Source organism: Gadus chalcogrammus, chromosome 8, assembly GCF_026213295.1.
Source record: "Gadus chalcogrammus isolate NIFS_2021 chromosome 8, NIFS_Gcha_1.0, whole genome shotgun sequence".
Lineage (NCBI taxonomy): Eukaryota > Metazoa > Chordata > Actinopteri > Gadiformes > Gadidae > Gadus > Gadus chalcogrammus.
Window position 1 is genome coordinate 15656354 of NC_079419.1, and position 18839 is coordinate 15675192.

At 46.1% G+C, this 18839-nt stretch overlaps 1 protein-coding gene across 1 annotated transcript in view; it reads left to right on the forward strand.

The window, feature by feature from the left end:
* Window positions 1–10201: 10201 nt before the first annotated feature.
* b4galt2 (UDP-Gal:betaGlcNAc beta 1,4- galactosyltransferase, polypeptide 2) overlaps window positions 10202–18839 on the forward strand; it is a 92228-nt gene continuing 83590 nt past the window's right edge. The window contains exon 1 of the mRNA XM_056597105.1: window positions 10202–10559. Within this exon, the coding sequence (XP_056453080.1) occupies window positions 10205–10559 (355 nt within the window). The 5' untranslated portion in view covers window positions 10202–10204. The remainder of the gene's footprint in view (window positions 10560–18839) is intronic.

Genomic DNA, 18839 nt, shown 5'->3' on the forward strand with positions numbered 1-18839 from the left:
ATTCTTCATATTTTTTTGTTGTGTACTGGCTATTCCCAGTTATAGTACTAGTTTATGCTCCACTGCTAGATTAAGGTCGACTGCTGGTCTCTGACGGAAAGACAAGTTACTGACTCAGGGTTCAAATGCAGAATCTAAATGGTTTTGTATCTTCTGGACTTGTTTTATACTACACTGAGACTTGCTGTTGTGTATACATATTGTAATAACTGCCAAAACACATGTTTTTTTGCCCAAGATGGAAATACAGGGCCCTTATTAAATTGTACTCAACAAAAAGTACAATGGTGCAATGATGCTCCTTATACATTGTGTTGTGCTGCTCATTCTGTTGTTGCCGCTGGCAAGAGAATTCAAGCAAAGAAAAATAAGAAGTCTCCATTTTAAGATGTGCCAAAGTCCCAGGAGCCCACAGTCGATCTAATGCTTTTGCTATCTCTTTCTTCAATTGTCAGCTTTCACACTTCTCACCTTATAGAGCACGGCCTGTCATGGTGCTGGATGACTTTCAGCGGTCCAAAACAATATCCTGACTTTTTGGGGGGGAAATCAAAGCTGATAGCTGTAGTTAAATTACCAGTGTTTCACATTGGAGAAAAAGTCACTGTGACTAGGCTATCATAGGTACTGAGGCTGGCTATGAGAAGGGCCTGGCCCAATGAAGAATCTGTTAATTATTATATTGATGTTCTGTCCCTGATGATAGCCCAGATTTTATTGAATGGGTAACATTTTATGATTTAATCAAAAAAATCGATCAATCACATTGATTAATGCATGGTAGAGAAAAATAGGCCTTATGTGCCCAGCGCCATATTGTGAGATGTCTAAGGTTTTATCTTTCTAAATTATAGATTTGATTTCTCTCATGTCAGCTATACATGATATTGGCCTATCACAGATAACACATCTGTGTTATCACATAAAGGTATGGGCGTATATGTTTGCTGATATGTTTTTAGAAATTGTGACAATTTATAGTTGTACAGTAATTACCTCTTTATAAATCTTCTGCCGTGGTGGTTGAACCTCTAAATGCTTTAACTGAGCACATCCACGTAAAGACCATCAGTTTAACATCATGTTCTGTGTGAGGGTTAGTTGCTGCTCCTCCATTAAAATCATGAGCACCGTAGCGTTCTTTTAGCTCGTGATTTTAATGTAATTTTGTTGTGGCCCGAAGCATTGCTGAAGGGTGAGCAGCAAATCCCCAGGAGCTACTCCACCCCCAGGACATATCAAATAAATATATAAAAATAATAACGTCTGATGGATATCTCTGTATCATAATTTTTTACTTCTTAATATCAGTGTTGGCATCAGCCCCTAAAATCCAGTATCTGTCGGGCTCTTGTGTTGACTATGTCTATACTACACACTTTGATTCTGAAGACTTAAAAATATCACAGTAGCATAGTATATTGAAACATCACCCAGTGCTACTATATGCTCTTAAAACACTTTTTGTAGGCCATGGCAGTATTTGACTAATCTCCTCCGCTTTGTATCACAATATCTAGCATCAGGTCCCTGCAGCTTGGTGATATGACCTAAATCCTCAATATCTACATTCTAATGTCTTGGGATGCCCTCTCTTTCACTCGCTTGTGCTCTCTCTCCCTCTATCTCAAGATGGAGTGGATGGCTGAGAGGGAAGGCTGATATTATTATCATTATTACCATTATCGTTATTATTATCATTATAGCCAGCCTCACTTTTTCTCAGTTTATATAAATGGCATCAGAAAATATATTGCTATATTTTTCAGTATTTCTGTTGAATGGGGATAATCTTTCTTGGAATCCTTAACCTAGCTCGTACTGTCAAATTTATTTTGGTAGGTGGAATATTGTACAGAACATAAAATGTTTGAGTGAAGCTGTATTTTAATTCGAGATGAAAAAAACCAAACAAATGTTATTTCTGATGACATCAATTAGGGCTGCTCGATTATGGAAAAAAATCATAATCACGATTATTGTGGTCAAGATTGAAATCACAATTATTCAAGCGATTATTTTTGAGTTTGAAAGCATCATGTATTTATTCAGCATGTCTCTCCCAAAAACAGTTTGTATCTGAGAACTCTGAAATTTTGTCCTAAACAATTTAACAAAATAGTCAAAAAGAAAATCCTCATATTAATGAAATCGAGATCGAAATTCGAATAATAGCCCAGCCCTAACATCAATCAGCTCTAATTCTGCATGGTTGTCCCTGTCTCCGCGCTTGTGCTAACCCTAAAATACTGATGTTGTATTTTGCTGTTGTTTTAGCTTGTTGACAGCTAGGTGTGAGAGGTGCTGTGATGTTAGAGGTAGCAGAGGGCTGAGCCACTTCTCTGCCAGAGCCTGCTATCGAGTGTAGCGTGGCTAATGCATTTTTGATGTGGCCGGGAGGGCTAGCTTGTAGGTTGAAGAACAAGACGCCTCAGGCGTGTGTGTTTGTGTGTGTGTGTGTGGGGGGGGGGGAGGGAGGAGAGAGGGAGAGAGAGAGAGAGGGAGGGAGAGAGAGAGAGAGAGAGAGAGAGAGAGGGAGAGAGAGAGGGAGGGAGAGAGAGAGAGAGAGAGAGAGAGAGAGAGAGAGAGAGAGAGAGAGAGAGAGAGAGAGAGAGAGAGAGAGAGAGAGAGAGAGAGAGAGAGAGAGAGAGAGAGAGAGAGAGAGAGAGAGAGAGAGAGAGAGAGAGAGAGAGAGAGAGACTCTGCCTGCCTGCCTGTAATCTTGAAGCACCAAACTAAGCATTTGACTTTCCTCCCTGCTTGACCGTAACTTTTGTCTAAACAAACACACCTACCACTGCATGTTGCCTTTAAGCCTGTTAAGCCTCTTTTTTTCTGATGTGGGCCCAAAGAGTATAAATACATACTCAGATGGATTGGATCCTTATATATAAAATAATATCAATCGAAAAAAAAGAATTGCGTTTAAAAAAGTTATCAAATTAAAAATACCAAACAATGATTTCTACATATTACGTACCATAGAGTGGTACACATGACCATCACTTCCTGTTTTATTCTCGTACCTCTTCTGTTCCTACTGGAAGCCATACAACATGCCCATTCATTCAGGGCATGCAAATCAGCATATGATTTGTGCACTTTCTGCCTCGGTGAATGCATAACCTGTACGTCTTTGATAGCCTTGAACAAAAAGGCAGATGGTCAGATACGTGTCTGCCGTGTGTGTATCTGTGGTGAACAAAACAGGAACAAAGGCGAACTCTGCAGAGCCACAGGCCTGCCTCACACATCTGGGGAGACGAAGCGACAACGACAGTGTTTCTGCCTGTCAGTGTGAGCATATATACACATAATATGTTTCCCATTCTTTGTGATTATGTGTGTGTGTGTGTGTTGGTGAGTCTGTGTGCGATAATACAATTAACTGCTGTATTTCTTAGTGCCTTTACATAGAATGTGTTTTTGATGTGTGGGTATAGTGGGTTTCTTTGTGCGTGATTGTGCTTTGTATGTACAGATTGCTATCCAACAGTACATATACTGAGTGGGTGGATCCGCTGTTGTTTGTCTGAGTATTACACGTGTTTAGCTGAAGCTTTTCACTAAACCATGTGATGGTGGCAGACAATGCAGGACCTTACGCAAGGTCGCAGACGGTCAACGTTGGCAGCACAGAGAACACGTCGGAGCCTCTTTTGGAGTGTTCTTTATTGTGGGTGTGTTTGGTATGTTCAGCACACTCAGTGGACAGACATTTTCCCTCATAGTTGCCCTTGGCAAAGACGATCGTTCCATTTTCAATCAAGCATCTTCAATGCGCCTCATTGCCATTGTTCCTCGACATCTGCCTCCTCCAAGCGCTACTCATCCTCTTATTCCCAGTCTCCTCTCCTTCACATTCCCTTTTCCCTTCCATCCCCTCGATGGAAACTGAGAATTTACCCGGCCTGCTTTCTGTGGTCCAAGGCTACTTGGACAAAGGAAATTCAAAATAGAACCAAATTCAATCCGATACAAAAACATTAGCATGAAGTGTGCTACGGCCTTCGTTTGTTTGTTGTTCCCCAGCCTAGACCCTGGTACGGGGCGTCCTGCTTCAGCAGGGTCAGCGCCCCCCGTGCGGCGAGAAGTTAGAGGTGTGAGTGAACCTGTGGAGGCCTCAGATGGGGCATACCCCAGGCACAGCCGAGGTGGGAGTTAGCGTGACGGTCTGTGTTCACAAGCCGGAGATGATGATGGCTGCTCAAGATTCAACCAATAATAATTATCTTCTGGTTTATTGCAGCTCTGTTGCATATCATTGTTAGCTGTAATGGAATTTAGGCCTAGTGGTTCTGCTGCTGATTTTCAAATTACGTGGAGAGTTGTGTTTATGTACTACCGTGAAAATATCTTTGCTGTGCGTTTCCTAAGGATTATAATGTATGTTTTTAGCCCAAATCGTTTGAAGTCAACAAATTATATTTCTTTTGCAGTCCTGTACTAAAATCTAAAAGGTGAGTTTGAAGTATTTCACTCTAAAGGTAGTCACTTTCAAGGTAATAGTTTCCATGTCAGTGTCAGATACCTCTCTTCCCAGCATATGATTTGCCACAACCTGATAAATAATGTAATCGCACAAACGACTAGTGTTGCATCCATCTGGCAACCAATGAACATTTTAAGATACAGATGTTACCCTAGCTTAGATGGTAGTTAATTTGGAGTGTCTGTCTATGCTCTCTCTCTCTCGCTCTCTTGCTCCCGCTCCCGCTCTCTTGCTCGCTCTCTTGCTCGCTCTCTCTTGCTCGCTCTCTCTTGCTCGCTCTCTCTTGCTCGCTCTCTCTTGCTCGCTCTCTCTTTCTCGCTCTCTCTTCCCCCCTGACTTTAATGAAATGTTAATGTCAAATAAACTGGTTCATAGTATGAATGCAATCCAAAGAAAATGGAACACCACGTTTTCAATAGATGATGATGATTATGATATGAGCCAATATTTTATTTTAAGCAACAAAGAGCACCCATACCTCTTTGTATCATCTATTATACGTTTTTGCTCAAGAAATCGATAGATAAAACATTGATTACTTGAAAAAAAACATGCAGATTAGTGGAGGTGAGTCTGTTTCTGTCATTGTGAGTCTGAAGACCACCAAGCGGCTGATGAACAAAGACTTTTTATTGCAATGTGGCCTTGATCCTGGCTCCTGCCTAGGCCTGCTAGGACCAACACAAAACATTCAGTGATGAATAGTACTTCCAGAGTTCTTTTACAAAAGAAAAGAAAACAGTCTGCAATCTTCGTAGCATTGCAGCCAGCAGAAACTCATGTGAACCCGAGCGTATTGAGAACGGGTTCCTCTAAAAGTGTTCTGGGATTTGGGACGGTGAGGTGTCACTGCAGGGTGCTGACATCCAGACGTCTGCAGGGCTTTTGATGGCTTCTCAACCGCAAACCATTACACAGCACATATTTAATCATTTATCCTTGCATGCTTATTAATATATATTTAGACATACATATTTATCCATAGATATTTTCGACACAATTAGCCATACACATTCATCCATACCTATTTCCATAGAATATTTTTCATTGCATTTGTGTCCATAATTAATCATACACATTTGCGATAGAGAAATCCATCGTGTATATCTGGCCTGAATCTGCCCACATTTCAGTGCATGACATAGGATGCTGCCCACTTGTGATTCCTGAACCCTTCACTGAAAGGCAGTGCTTGGTGGGGATGTGTTCTCGTATAGTGCTAAACACTTTCTCAGCTGTTGAGTTGCACCAGCCTATTTTCAACATAGGTGATGCACAAAGATGTCAGCATCCAGGAGCTACTGGAAACACAAAGAGTTCACCCAAATTCTCCATCTTGTACAACGGAAGGCACTTTCTGTGTGTGTGTGTGTGTGTGTGTGTGTGTGTGTGTGTGTGTGCGTGTGCGTGCGACGTGCGTGCGCGTGCGTGCGCGTGCGTGCGACGTGCGTGCGTGCGTGCGTGCGTGCGTGCGTGCGTGCCCGCCCGCCCGGCCCTGAATATCCTTATAGTATTTAACATAATGAATAAGCAGGCGTGTGGCCTGTCAAACGAAGATATAACATGACTTTAAATAAACAAAGAGTCTGTCAACTAATTATGGACACGGACATGCCGCTCATTTACAAAGAATGCACGAACGACATATTCACGGGGTGACATTTATTCGCCAGTCAACATGGAGTTTTCTCCATTTACATTATACTAGTCTTCATTTCTTGAACTGAAAACTGAAACTTTGGCCTATATTCATGTATTCATCACTAACAATAATGTGCTTGACATATCCTCAAGACTCTCAGTTCACACATGCATTTATCCTCCAGCATTCAGGGGATGATGTACTGCCATAAATGGTTACTAGTCCATACCGCATCCATTTCACACAGGGTGGACCAGAATTTCCAAGATAACCTAATCCTCCCCATGGTATTATTCCAAAACCTATTCTGTGTCTGCATGTTTTGCGAATTATTCACGTGTGACTGACCTCCTTTCAGTTGCTATTAATTATCAATCTAGGAAGTCTTTTATGGCTTTGGTCGCTGGACAAGAAAAAAAAGAAACAAGCCGAAGGACTTGTGTCACAGATAATGAAGTATAGCCTATTAACAGACCCACATTTCATCACCAACGGCTTTGGGAAAAGCACAGAGCAAACTCTGGGTTGGGTCTGAGCGAAGTCTTATATAGACCACCCCGAACAGCCACAATCACCTCCACCCCAATCATTCATCACCATTTATGTTCTCGCAGTTTGGGGAATGATAGCAGCGGCGGCGGCGATGATGATGATGACACTAATAGTAAAGACGATAACGCTGATGGAGACGAGACCGATGCAGATGATGATCATAGTCAGAGCTAGAGCCGCGGCAGTCGAGGGGGCTTCGCTCCTCTTTGAGGTGATTGCTCGGAACGCCGCCATTGTCCAGCAGTGAGTGTGCCTAAGCATTCACCTTCGAGCACTGAGCCCCATAATGGTAATTGAAGCGGACAGTTGGAAAAATCCACTTTGAACGCAGGTCTCATCATTTCACCGACCAGCGCGACGTTGTAAAGACATCGGCCCCCAGAGGGCCGTTGCAGCATATTGCGGCTTTATATAAACGAGGATATTACCGCAGACGCTTCAATAAATGCAAACGATCAAACGGTAATCCCTATCTGGACGGGAGTTATCTGCCTGTCCTGTCTTTTCATCTCCGCTTGGTGAGTCCTCAGACACGTTTCTCTCCTTCCCTTGGTCTCCCTGGGAAGTGTTTGCATCTCGACTTGGAAGTGAATTTACCTGAGCATCTGTGTGTGTGTGTGTGTGTTTGTGTTTGTCTGTGTACCGTCGTTCTCAACTGCCCTCCCGAGATCGTTGAAAGTAAACCACGAGAAGGGGAGAGATAGGGAGGGGGGGGGAACTAGAGTGCACGTGGAATAAACCATTGCTCTGATCTTTCTTTAGGTCCTGATGTTTTAGGTCAACGGTCCTTTTTGAACACTAGGAAATGAAAGACCGAAGCCTGCAGTGGTTTTATGTTTATCCCCTTTGGATGAAGTCAGTTGAGCAGAATGTCAGCCTATAAAAGGCTGGCAGGGAGTTTAGTGTTTTCATAGCGTACTCCTCATTCTCCGAAACCTCTCTACGGATACAACCACCACGGCTTTCTCTGATAAGTTCAACTGGAGCGTTCTGGGATTAGGGTGCATCTCTTGTGCCTGTTTGTCTGTAGACACTTACCTACCAAGGGAGGACGGGATCAGGAAACAGTATGTCTCCAGCCAGGCCTTGCGCTGCTCTCATACACTAGGATATCCTGTCAGATGCCCCGGGCTAGCAGCTGGTCAATGAGTGGTACTGCTGAAGCAGACTCGAGCCAAGGCTGTCCCTTTGACGTTCTGTCTGTGTAAGTGAGTGTGACTGATTTAAGCCTTAAAGGTGAGTGTGTTTTTGTGTGTGTGTGTGTGTGTGTGTGTGTGTGTGTGTGTGTGTGTGTGTGTGTGTGTGTGTGTGTGTGTGTGTGTGTGTGTGTGTGTGTGTGTGTGTGTGTGTGTGTGTGTGTGTGTGTGTGTGTGTGCGTTGTGTTTATCGGCCCATTTTTGTGTTTTGTGTGTGTGTGTTTGTGTGTGCGTTGTGTTTATCAGCCCATTTTTGTGTTGTGTGTTTGAGTGTGTGTATCAGTTGCCCAACGAGTATGCATGTGTGTGTTTGCCAGCCCGCGTGTGTTTGTGTATGTGTGTGTGTTTGTATGAACGCAGGAGTGTGTGGTGTGTACGCCGGCTAGGGGGTGGTTTTGTGTGATAAGGGGCTACAAAAGCACACTGAAGTGCATAACATTAGATATGCTGCTCTGCCATCTATGGCGGAACCTTCTCTTGAACTTGAACTGCAGAAGATTGTGCTTCAGCAAACTGCGTCTTAAGGATTCAGCATCCTTACAAAGAGAGCCGTTCTCAATATGAATAATGTAAATGTGAAAAGCAGGGCGGGTTCTCCATGTCAATGTTTGGTTTAAACCGTTACGCATCAAACTGAAGCCTCCTTTTCTCTGACCCAATTGCTTTTGGAATGAAGTCTAATTACACTGGTTGTCTGGTATCTTGTCACCGGCAGCTATCTCCTTGTTGGAGGTGGAATTAGTCATTTGTGGAAAAACTAAAAACCAGTAATAGGCTGTACAATTGCAAAATGCATCAGGGCTTTGGCTTGTTTTCCCATTTGATAACGTCCCAATCCACCAATTAATTGGAAAACTTTTCAACCGAGAGGATATTACCTTTGCGGTGATAAAACACCCAGCCACTCAACCGTCCGCTCCTCTGTTCCCCCCCCTCCCTAGTTCTGTTATTGTCTCTCTCTTCTCCTCTCTGGTGCGTGCTCACCCGTTTGTGTATTCCCAGTGGCCAACTCATTCCATCATAAACGCTTTTAAAACTGTGTGGCTGGAAAATTGAGTTGGCGTGTCAATTTTCGCTGAGCAGCAGCACTCAACACTGTTTGTTTCCGGGAAGTGCATCCTTTGCGGAAGATGCATTTGGCCTCAGAAATGCTTTACTTTTTATAATGTATTTGGGGGATTTGATGCGATGCGGTTATTCACAGCAGATTGTTTTTGAATGGTGTTCATCTGACTCACCTTCTCCCCGGCCCCTAGATGGTTGACAAGTCCAACCGTTTTAAATCGTTTTTCACTTGCACATCTAACAGCGTTCTTGTCTTCCAGGTGACGGCTTCGGCTATCGCGCTTCTCTTCGGTGGAGGACATCCGGCTTGGACTACCTCTGTCCTCGGGAGTATGTCGGCGAGCTTCCGACTCTTCGACAGAACTTGGTAACCTCACGTCAAGGAGACGGCTCCACGGCCCAAGGAAACGGCTAAACACGTCAACCAGACCGGATACCGGACGGCCCTCCACCGGTGTCTGTTACGCCCCGCCCCTGCACATGTTCCTCTCCAGCGGACGTCTGTCAGTCCGCAGTCAGACAGATGTCTCCAGGCCCTGCTGCTCTCTAGTCCATGGACTCGTTGGATCCTTCCTGGTCAGAAAGGTGAACTGATCTGCTCCGGTGGGCCGAGGTGGATTTCCAAACATTGGTGACGAATCGACCGGACAAGCACCCGTGCCATTTTTGTAGTAGTTATCCCCGATTGATTATTTTTCACCTCAATAATGTTGGCCTTCTAGATGACCGCGTCCGCCAAGGATATCCGCCCAATCACGTCAGAGCTCCGCCTCATTCATCACCCCACACCCCCTAGCTTCCCGGAGCGCGCCACCTCCCACCGCATGCCAGCACTTTGATATGTGGGGAGCCTGGGGCCCCTGCAGAAATCCAACGCCAACCCAGACTCCAAACCCCGCCCCCCCCGTCGCCACGCCCACCTCCTCCTCCTCCTCCTCCTCCTCCTCCTCCTCCTCCTCCTCCTCCTCCTCCTCCTAAGCCTCCTCCGCTCGGCGACTCATGACCTCCGCGGGAGCCAGGTAGTCCAGACCCAGCCCACCGAATGCCTCTCATCTGAACCCCCCCCCCCCTCCCCCCCTGTCCCAGTCCCCAGCGAGGCAGCCCCGCCCGCCGGCCCGCCTGACCGCGCGCAGTGGGCGCATGAGCTCCGGGCGCCAGTAGCCAGGGGGCCCCGACCACGCCAGCGCTATCGTGGCCGGCCGTCAGGCGGAGGGCGGCCATCGGCGGCGGCCGTCGCCGTCGTCGTCGTCGGCGGCCATGGCCCGGCTGATGCTGGGCCGGACCCTGGAGCGCATCTGCAAGGGCGTGCTGCTGCTCTGCCTGCTCCACTTCCTCATCATGATGATCCTCTACTTCGACGTGTACACGCAGCGCTTCGACCTCTTCAGCCGCTTCAACAACGGCCGCAACGGCTCCCGCTCCGGCGGCGCCGGCGCCAACAACAACGGCGGCACGGTGGCGGCGGCGGGCGGCCACCACCTCTACCTGTACAACCTGTCCCGGCCCAACGCCACGCTGGCCGGGTACCTGGCGGCCGGCGAGCAGCTGCTGCCCAGCGTCAAGCCCTCGCCCAAGCCGCTGCCGCCGTGCCCGGAGATCCCCCCCGGCCGGGGTGAGTGTCCCCCCTCCCCCCGCACCTCCGTCGCCTCCCCCCCCCCTGCCTCCCCGGGTACTTAGTGAGAAAAGTGCTGGTAACCTTTTGGAAGAGTTGCGTCCCCAGCTCCCCCTGTTTGCCTTTTTCTTTGGAACATCCTTTGTGCTGCAGCTGCAGGTCTTTATTTTAGAGTGAACCCGTTTTCTTTTTGTCGTTTTTTTTTTGGGCGGGGGACTTTCCTCCAGCCGTTATCTTGTAATAAGTTTATCGTTTCATGATGCAGGTCTCAGGGGGTGGATTGATTAGTATTGATCACTATGAGCAGGCGGGATGAGCTCTTGATGCGGGTTTAAGGCCAAAGTCTACACTTTGATAAATAAATGTGTCCACAGTTTTACTCCAATTAGTGAGAGAGCAGGTCCCCGCTATTCCTCTGCTTTTTCGGGGGGCAGCAAGCTTAAAACATAAAATGGATTTAATGTCTGTAATTTACGTCGGTAGTATTTCTCATTTAAAGACTCACTACTAAGCTATTAGCAGACACACAAGCAGAGGGGATAGCCCACAAATACACACACAAACACACACAAACACACACACACACACATGCACACACGCACACAAACACACACACACACATGCACACACACACACAAACACACACACACACGCACGCACGCACGCACGCACGCACACACGCACACAAACACACGCACGCACACACACGCACGCAAGCGCGCACAAACCCGAGCAACCAAATACCTGATAATAATCCAAAAACGAAACAAGCATGTAGGACATGGTTCTCCTGTGTGTGAAATACACAGAGCAGTTGAGCTGTCAGTAGCCAGCCAGCCTCCTTCTCTCAGCAGTACAGCGCAATAAGAGGCATATCTGACAACTGCTCTCAACTTGTTTGAGGAAAAATGGAAACAAATAATAAGCTGGAGATACGGTGAGTCTCCTGTTTGTTTGCGCGTTTTCAGCAATACTGTCGTTCATTTTTTTCTGTTGCTATTCTGGGGAGATCCTTACCAAAGCAAACACATGGTTTGAGTGTTTATTTCTAACCATCATGTGCAGAACATTTCTCTGGAGGGGTCATTAGGGTTCCTGATGTAATGACTGGTGGTAAAATGTAGTTCTTATGTTTTGTAGGCACAAATGCCCTCATCAGCAAAATGCTCATCCAAATAATAATGTGTTTACCAGCATTATCATGATGTACACAAGGCAACATCATCATAAAGATGTTTCCTATATACACATTCACTGGTCCTCCACACACACACACACACACACACACACACACACACACACACACACACACACACACACACACACACACACACACACACACACACACACACACACACACACACACACACACACACACACACACACACATTTTTATTGTATAATATATAACAAAAAATATATTATAAGATGACCATTCGAAACTACGTATTTTCAAAGCAAAGGTCCCCTTTACTTTGAGGATGAGGATTTAGGACCTTTATTTTAGGGGCCAAGCAGGGGTCTCACTCTGAGCCTCTTGATTCTCCTGACAGCGTGTTTCTGCAGGGCGCTGTATGGAATCATTTACCGCTTTCACCTTACTTGATATTGCAATGGCTCTGTCGCCACACTCTTAATCCTCCGATTACCTGCCCAATCAAAAGAAATTCACCTATACATTTTTCTTTAATAAACTAAAAAACTAATTACATGCAAAAATTGGAAATTTGCAATGGTTTTCTCTGTTTCCGATGTCATGTTAAAGTGCGATAATAGTGTTTGTAATTGGATTCGTGTGGACAGAGGTTGATTGGAACGCCAGATAAAACCATCAGGCGGATTGTTTAGCCTGCCTCCTTATTTCATTGTTTGGTCAAGCTCCAACTGTCAGGAGGCCATGCAATCATTCCAGGCTCGTCTGTCTGTCTGTCTGTCTGTCTGTCTGTCTGTCTGTCTGTCTGTCTGTCTGTCTGTGTCTGTGTCTGTGTCTGTGTCTGTGTCTGTGTCTGTGTGTGTGTGTGTGTGTGTGTGTGTGTGTGTGTGTGTGTGTGTGTGTGTGTGTGTGTGTCTCTCCTCATTTTCCTGCTCTCCTCCTGATGGGGCAGAGGCCTGAGGGGGTTGGAGCATGAGGGGAAGGCAGAGACAGACTCTCTCTGTTTCAGTCACAGGTGCACTGTGGGATATGAGAGAGAGAGAGAGAGAGAGAAACAGACAGAGAGAGAAACCAATGTCCAATGGATAATGGTACTTCTCAAGGAGAGGTAGGACAATTGGTGAAAGATGACGAAAGTGAGGAGGATGGAGAACGGGAGTGAGTTAGAGAGTATGGTTGATGGTGTAGTCAGGCCCAATATGAGACAGACTGATTGATATACTAGAATACACTCTCATGCAACAAAAAATATATGCAGCCCGAAACACACACACACACACACACACACACACACACACACACACACACACACACACACACACACACACACACACACACACACACACACACACACACACACACACACACACACACACACACACACACACACACACACACACAGAGAGAGAGAAACAAACAAGCCCTTGGCAGTCCCATAACACCAGCTGACAGGTGCTGCATGTATAAGACGTTAGCATCCATGTTGTGTAGCACACACACACACACACACACACACACACACACACACACACACACACACACACACACACACACACACACACACACACACACACACACACACACACACACACACACACACACACACACACACACACGTTGTCATGTGTGTGTCTCTCTGTATAAATATGAGAGCATGTTTATGTTTACTTTTGCATGTGTATGGTTTGCGTGTCTTGTCTAGTGTGAGAATGGTTGTGGGAAAATCCAATCAAATCATGTATGCATTGCATGAGTCTAAACTACACAATTACAGAGATTTTGCCTGTGGGCATTATGCGCTTTGCCTCCCCAGATTCTGGGAGTTTCCTCTGATTGGAATAATTTGCAGTGATGGTATTTCATGGTGAAGTATGAAAAATAGGATACGTGTTAGTTTACTGGTAAATCTCTAGTGTTTCACCGAAACCACTGTGTGTTGTATCAGTGGATATTGCACCAATGGTCATAGCAGTTGGAGTTTGAGTTTATTTGTTTATTGCCTTTTCTGTGTGAGGGCCGGGGTATACGTATTTTAAGATTGAATTGAATCAGATGTATTTTTATTTTGCTGTATACAACATAATCAACATAAAACACACACACCATATGCACCACACACACACACACACACACACACACACACACACACACACACACACACACACACACACACACACACACACACACACACACACACACACCACACAAAGACACAAACAAACACACGGGCACACACACACACACACACACACACACACACACACACACACACACACACACACACACACACACAAAGACACAAACAAACACACGGACCCACACACACACACACACACACACACACACACACACACCACACCACACCACACAAAGACACAAACAAACACACGGGCACACACACACACACACACACACACACACACACACACACACACACACACACACACACACACACACACACACACACACACACACAAAGACACAAACAAACACACGGGCACACACCCACACACACACACACACACACACACACACACACACACACGCCCCAATCTATTTTTCCAAACTTCAATAGCAGGTTGTGATTACCGATCAGACCCAATAGGCTGGACTGTGAGAGTGTGATTTTGCTTATCTGACACGACAGCAAATCCACTTCAGCACTTCACTCGCATCCGGCCAAACCATTTATGATGCGAAGGGTTAGAAAATATTAACAGTGACCCTCCTTGAACAGGCACATTTGCCATCCAATTATGAAGGACTTTGGAAAAAAGGTAACTTAACACCTAAAGTCGGATCGTAACAAGGTGACTTTAGCCGTTTTGCGACGTGGCAGATTGTGAATGAACCCTTTAGCAGAATAAAGGTCACGGAGTAATGGAGATTGGACTTGTTTTGTTTTAATGAAGTGACTGCACGGGGGGGGCCAGATCGCGAGATGACTGCAGACAGGCCGAGGTGTTCTTGTGTGGGTGATTGGCTGGAATAATGGCTGGTGGGAGAGACCTCCTACCTTTTACTGCTGGCCCCCGTGACTCTGTGTGAGGCGCTGCTGGTGTGGGTGGTGTTGATGGTGGTGGTGGTAGCGCTCTGCTTGCACAGTTTATGCAGAGTTTATAAACCAGTTCTCTCTGCCCACCTCATCTCCTCTCTGCTCTTTGCCCCCCCCCCCCCCACCGCGGTGTGCTCATATTTCGGCAGCAGATCAGATGAACGGCTTGGCACCGGCTCCCTTCCCTCTGTACTGCGGCTGGACATTTTAATCATGACGGGGGTACATTGCTCTTATAATTGCACCCTAATGACCACCCAGGCCCTAAAAAAAAAAAAGAAGAATATGTTTTCTTGTGTGAGTGCTTGCATGTTTTTGGATTGATTATTTCTATTTATTACTGAATCCAGCTACTGCCTCATCTCATAGTGCTGCAACATAGCCTCCGTATACATCGGTGGATATCTTCATGAGAGAGTGTGTATGGTCTCAGGGGGGGAATACGACGACGTTAATGCAGATCATACACATTCAAGAAGCGTCCCCCCCCCCCCCCCCCCCCCTTGTAACCACTGGGAATAGCAGCCCAGCGGTGGACCAGGTGCTACATGAGCTCCTGCCTTACACTAGCTCCCCCCTTTCCTCAGGAGAGTGCTTCCCTTTTACTTATTCATCTTGGCATGTTGTGTATTTCTATCCCCTGCCCTGTGTTCCCCTCCATTGCCGGGAATCCCCCCCCCCTTCACTGTTGGTGTATTGTATTTGTGTGTTTTCTTTAGCATTGCGAATGGTGTTGGAATGATGCATTTGTTTCTCATGAGTGCTGCTGTTAAGGGCTGGTTCATAAAGGGTTCACACACACACATACACACACTCGCGCGTATGGACTCGCGCACGCACTTGAGCGCTAGGCACGGATGCACGCACGCGCCTCCTTTTCCTAAACGTATAGCACTGAAGCTCGTTTTTTAAACCTGCAGCAACAACCGACTGCTCCGTTGTTCCTCTCATCAGGCTTTCTAGATCAACCTTGCACCACATCATTAGCGATTAGCGCACAAAAACACTCACACTAACACACAAACACACACACAAACGCCTATGAAGGCACGTGGCATGCACAAGAATAGACTTTAGGATATGCATATGGAAATGCGAACACACTAACGCTGCACAGCGGTAGCCGCATTCCCGTGGAGAGACTAGAAAGAGAGCTTTCCCACTCCTTTGCCGAGCCAATACCAATCCTGTTTTATTGATGCCACAAGACAGTCAACAACACAGCAACGCAGGCAAATGTCCCAGTGTGGCTGTGTAGTGCCTAAGGTATACATGGCTGGCCGATGTAAGCTGGCAATTAGGTTATAGGCTGTGTATTGGAGGAGAAAAGGGCTGTCCTATGACTAAGTGGTCTGTCCGAACTCTCCTCCTCCTCCTCCTCCTCCTCCTCCTCATGCAGCCATACCTGCCTGATGCTCAGTGAACATTTAGCTCACGCTGCAGCATGTTCACAGCCTCCCTCATGCATCTTTAATGGGGGTTTTATGGGACACGCTTCAACGCTTACGTTCAGGACAATGAAGTCCGATGTCGGCTTAAGCCAGGGAGCCAAAACTGTGTGGTTGGTGGTCAACGGGCACTCTGGCATCTGCTGAGTTAGTTTGAAACTTTGGACAAATCCAACGTGTTGTTTGTGGATTGTTGTTTTTGTGGCGTTGCTGTGAAGCTGTAAGGACACTGCTTCGGGTATCTTCGGAAATTCACCTAAAGCTAAACCAAGGCTGATTTAATTTTCTTAGGTTCTGTATAGCCTTCAGCGTATAAAAGTTTACCATTGGTGCTGTAGACTTTCCCGGCTGTCAAAAGGGCCACTCAAAACAAGTCACACAAAGATCCACTCGTGAGATTTCTCCGGCACCATAGTTCTCCCTCAAACCTCTGTGCTGCTGAGCGACAGCAGAGCAGCGTGAACATGCTCAGGAACAAATAGCTGTTGGTTTAAGCAGATGTCACAATAAAAACTAGGATAATCACGTCGGCCTTATGTACTTTTAAAATGGAAATTACTGGCGGCGTTCGAATTAGCATCACAATAGCGAGGATGATAGAGGAAATAAACTTTAATCACATACATTACATTAAAGGGATGTCATTTACGGCTACTTAACAACCCCCCCCCCACCCTGCCCCCCCTGTCGATACTTTGCTGCAGTGACAGATCGGGCTTTTGTCTCGTAACTACTCGATAACAATTCAAACAATAAAAGGGCAGAATGTCAGCCATTGTTTGGGGGGTGGCAGTATGCTCAGACAGGCAGGTAATGGCGCCCTGGGTTATCTAATGCACGCAGGCGTCATGGAGAATAAGGACCGTGGGCATATGTGACAATACAGATAGCAATGCATTGCTGGCGTTGACCTGCTTACCGTGGTTCTACGCTTGGTTTGTTTGCTTTTATGTGCGAGAGAGACTGAGCATTGCAGTCGGTTAAAGGCTTAAATGCAATATGGGGAAGGATGTTAATTTGAACCCGCTAGCTAAACGTTACTGTCAAAACTTACTGTGAGGTGTCCTTAAAAAGTGTAGGCCTTCCAGAACAGAAGGATGTCATGTCATGGGCTTTAGGTAGCGTTTGGAAGGTCTGAGCAATATTATTTAACGTCGGGTCGCACCGATATCCTTTTTTTGATGCAGAAAACTAGGTGAGATGTGACCTGCTAAGTAAGAAGTGAAAGAAACTGTAGTGAAAGTCCATTCAGCGGCTTTTAAGAGATTGAAGTAGTAACGAGGACCTGCTATTACTGACACCTCAGTAACTACTGAGTGTTTCAAACTCCATGAATACGAATATATGAAATGAAATTGACGTGAACGAACCGCAGAAAAGCGTTTACTTGTAAACAAACACTCTAATTCAAGGTAAGCCGATGTAAGGGGATGCATACAGTTTTGGCCCTTTGCCTGCATGTAATGGTCTAAAGAATAACTCACGTGCGTTTCAAGCCTCCATGGATTTCCCTTTGGTCCTCAAAGTCTTGCTAATAATAAATGTTGCTATCTTGTGTAACACATTGCTATGGACAGCCGTACAGCTGTTTTTCCTTGTCCACGAAGTCTCAAGGCACATAAGGCCATTCCATGTTTTTAATGACCCTGTGTTGGCTTGTGTCAGTATTCTTTATTTCTCTTCTGCTTGGTTTAGTTGCCAAATAATAGAAAGTTACTCATACTGCAGTGTTCTTTTGTGCACAGTTCGTGTCATTAATATACCAGGATGTGTCTGAACATATGCAGTAGGCTACATTACTGTAGTGCTGCCAGTAAGTCTAAGTTTAAAACAATAAGTTGCATAATGCTATCGTGCTGTGGGATGATAACGTGAAAATGATTATATTGCATTGTGTTTTTGCATTCAGTTTTCAGTGAGTGCTTTACATCTCTCTCTCTCTCTCTCTCTCTCTCTCTCTCTCTCTCTCTCTCTCTCTCTCTCTCTCTCTCTCTCTCTCTCTCTCTCTCTCTCTCTCTCTCTCTCTCTCTCTCTCTCTCTCTCTCTCTCTCTCTCTCTCTCCACGTGCACACCAACCACACTCAGGACAAGGTCTGTGTGTGTGTGTGTGTGCGCCCAGTACACACAGACTATTAAGTTGTGTTGTTGCCCCGACCAGCGAAGGAGTGAGCTCTTCAAATGATAGACGACAAGACGCGGCCTCCGTTCGGCTGCCATCTGGGAGTGTCCCTCACCCCTCTCCCCTTCTGCCTCCTCTTTCATTACCCTCCTTGTTTTTTTGCTCTCGCTCACATTGTCTCCGTCGACTCTCTAATACAGCGCCGCTCGCCTTCCCCCCCCCCCCCCCCCTCCTTCCCCCCTCCCCAGACATTCAGAGTTATTGGATAACGGGTGGAAGCTAGGAATGACTGTGAAGTGACGGGGTGTTGGGAGAACTGTGCCACGATGTACACACACACACACACACACACACACACACACACACACACACACACGCTTGCACACACGGACACACACACATACACATACAGACACACAACCCAACACGCAGATATTCTTACTTTTAAATGAAATGAGTGTGTGTTATTTTTTTGCCACGTTATTTGACCTGGGAGTTGAGTTTA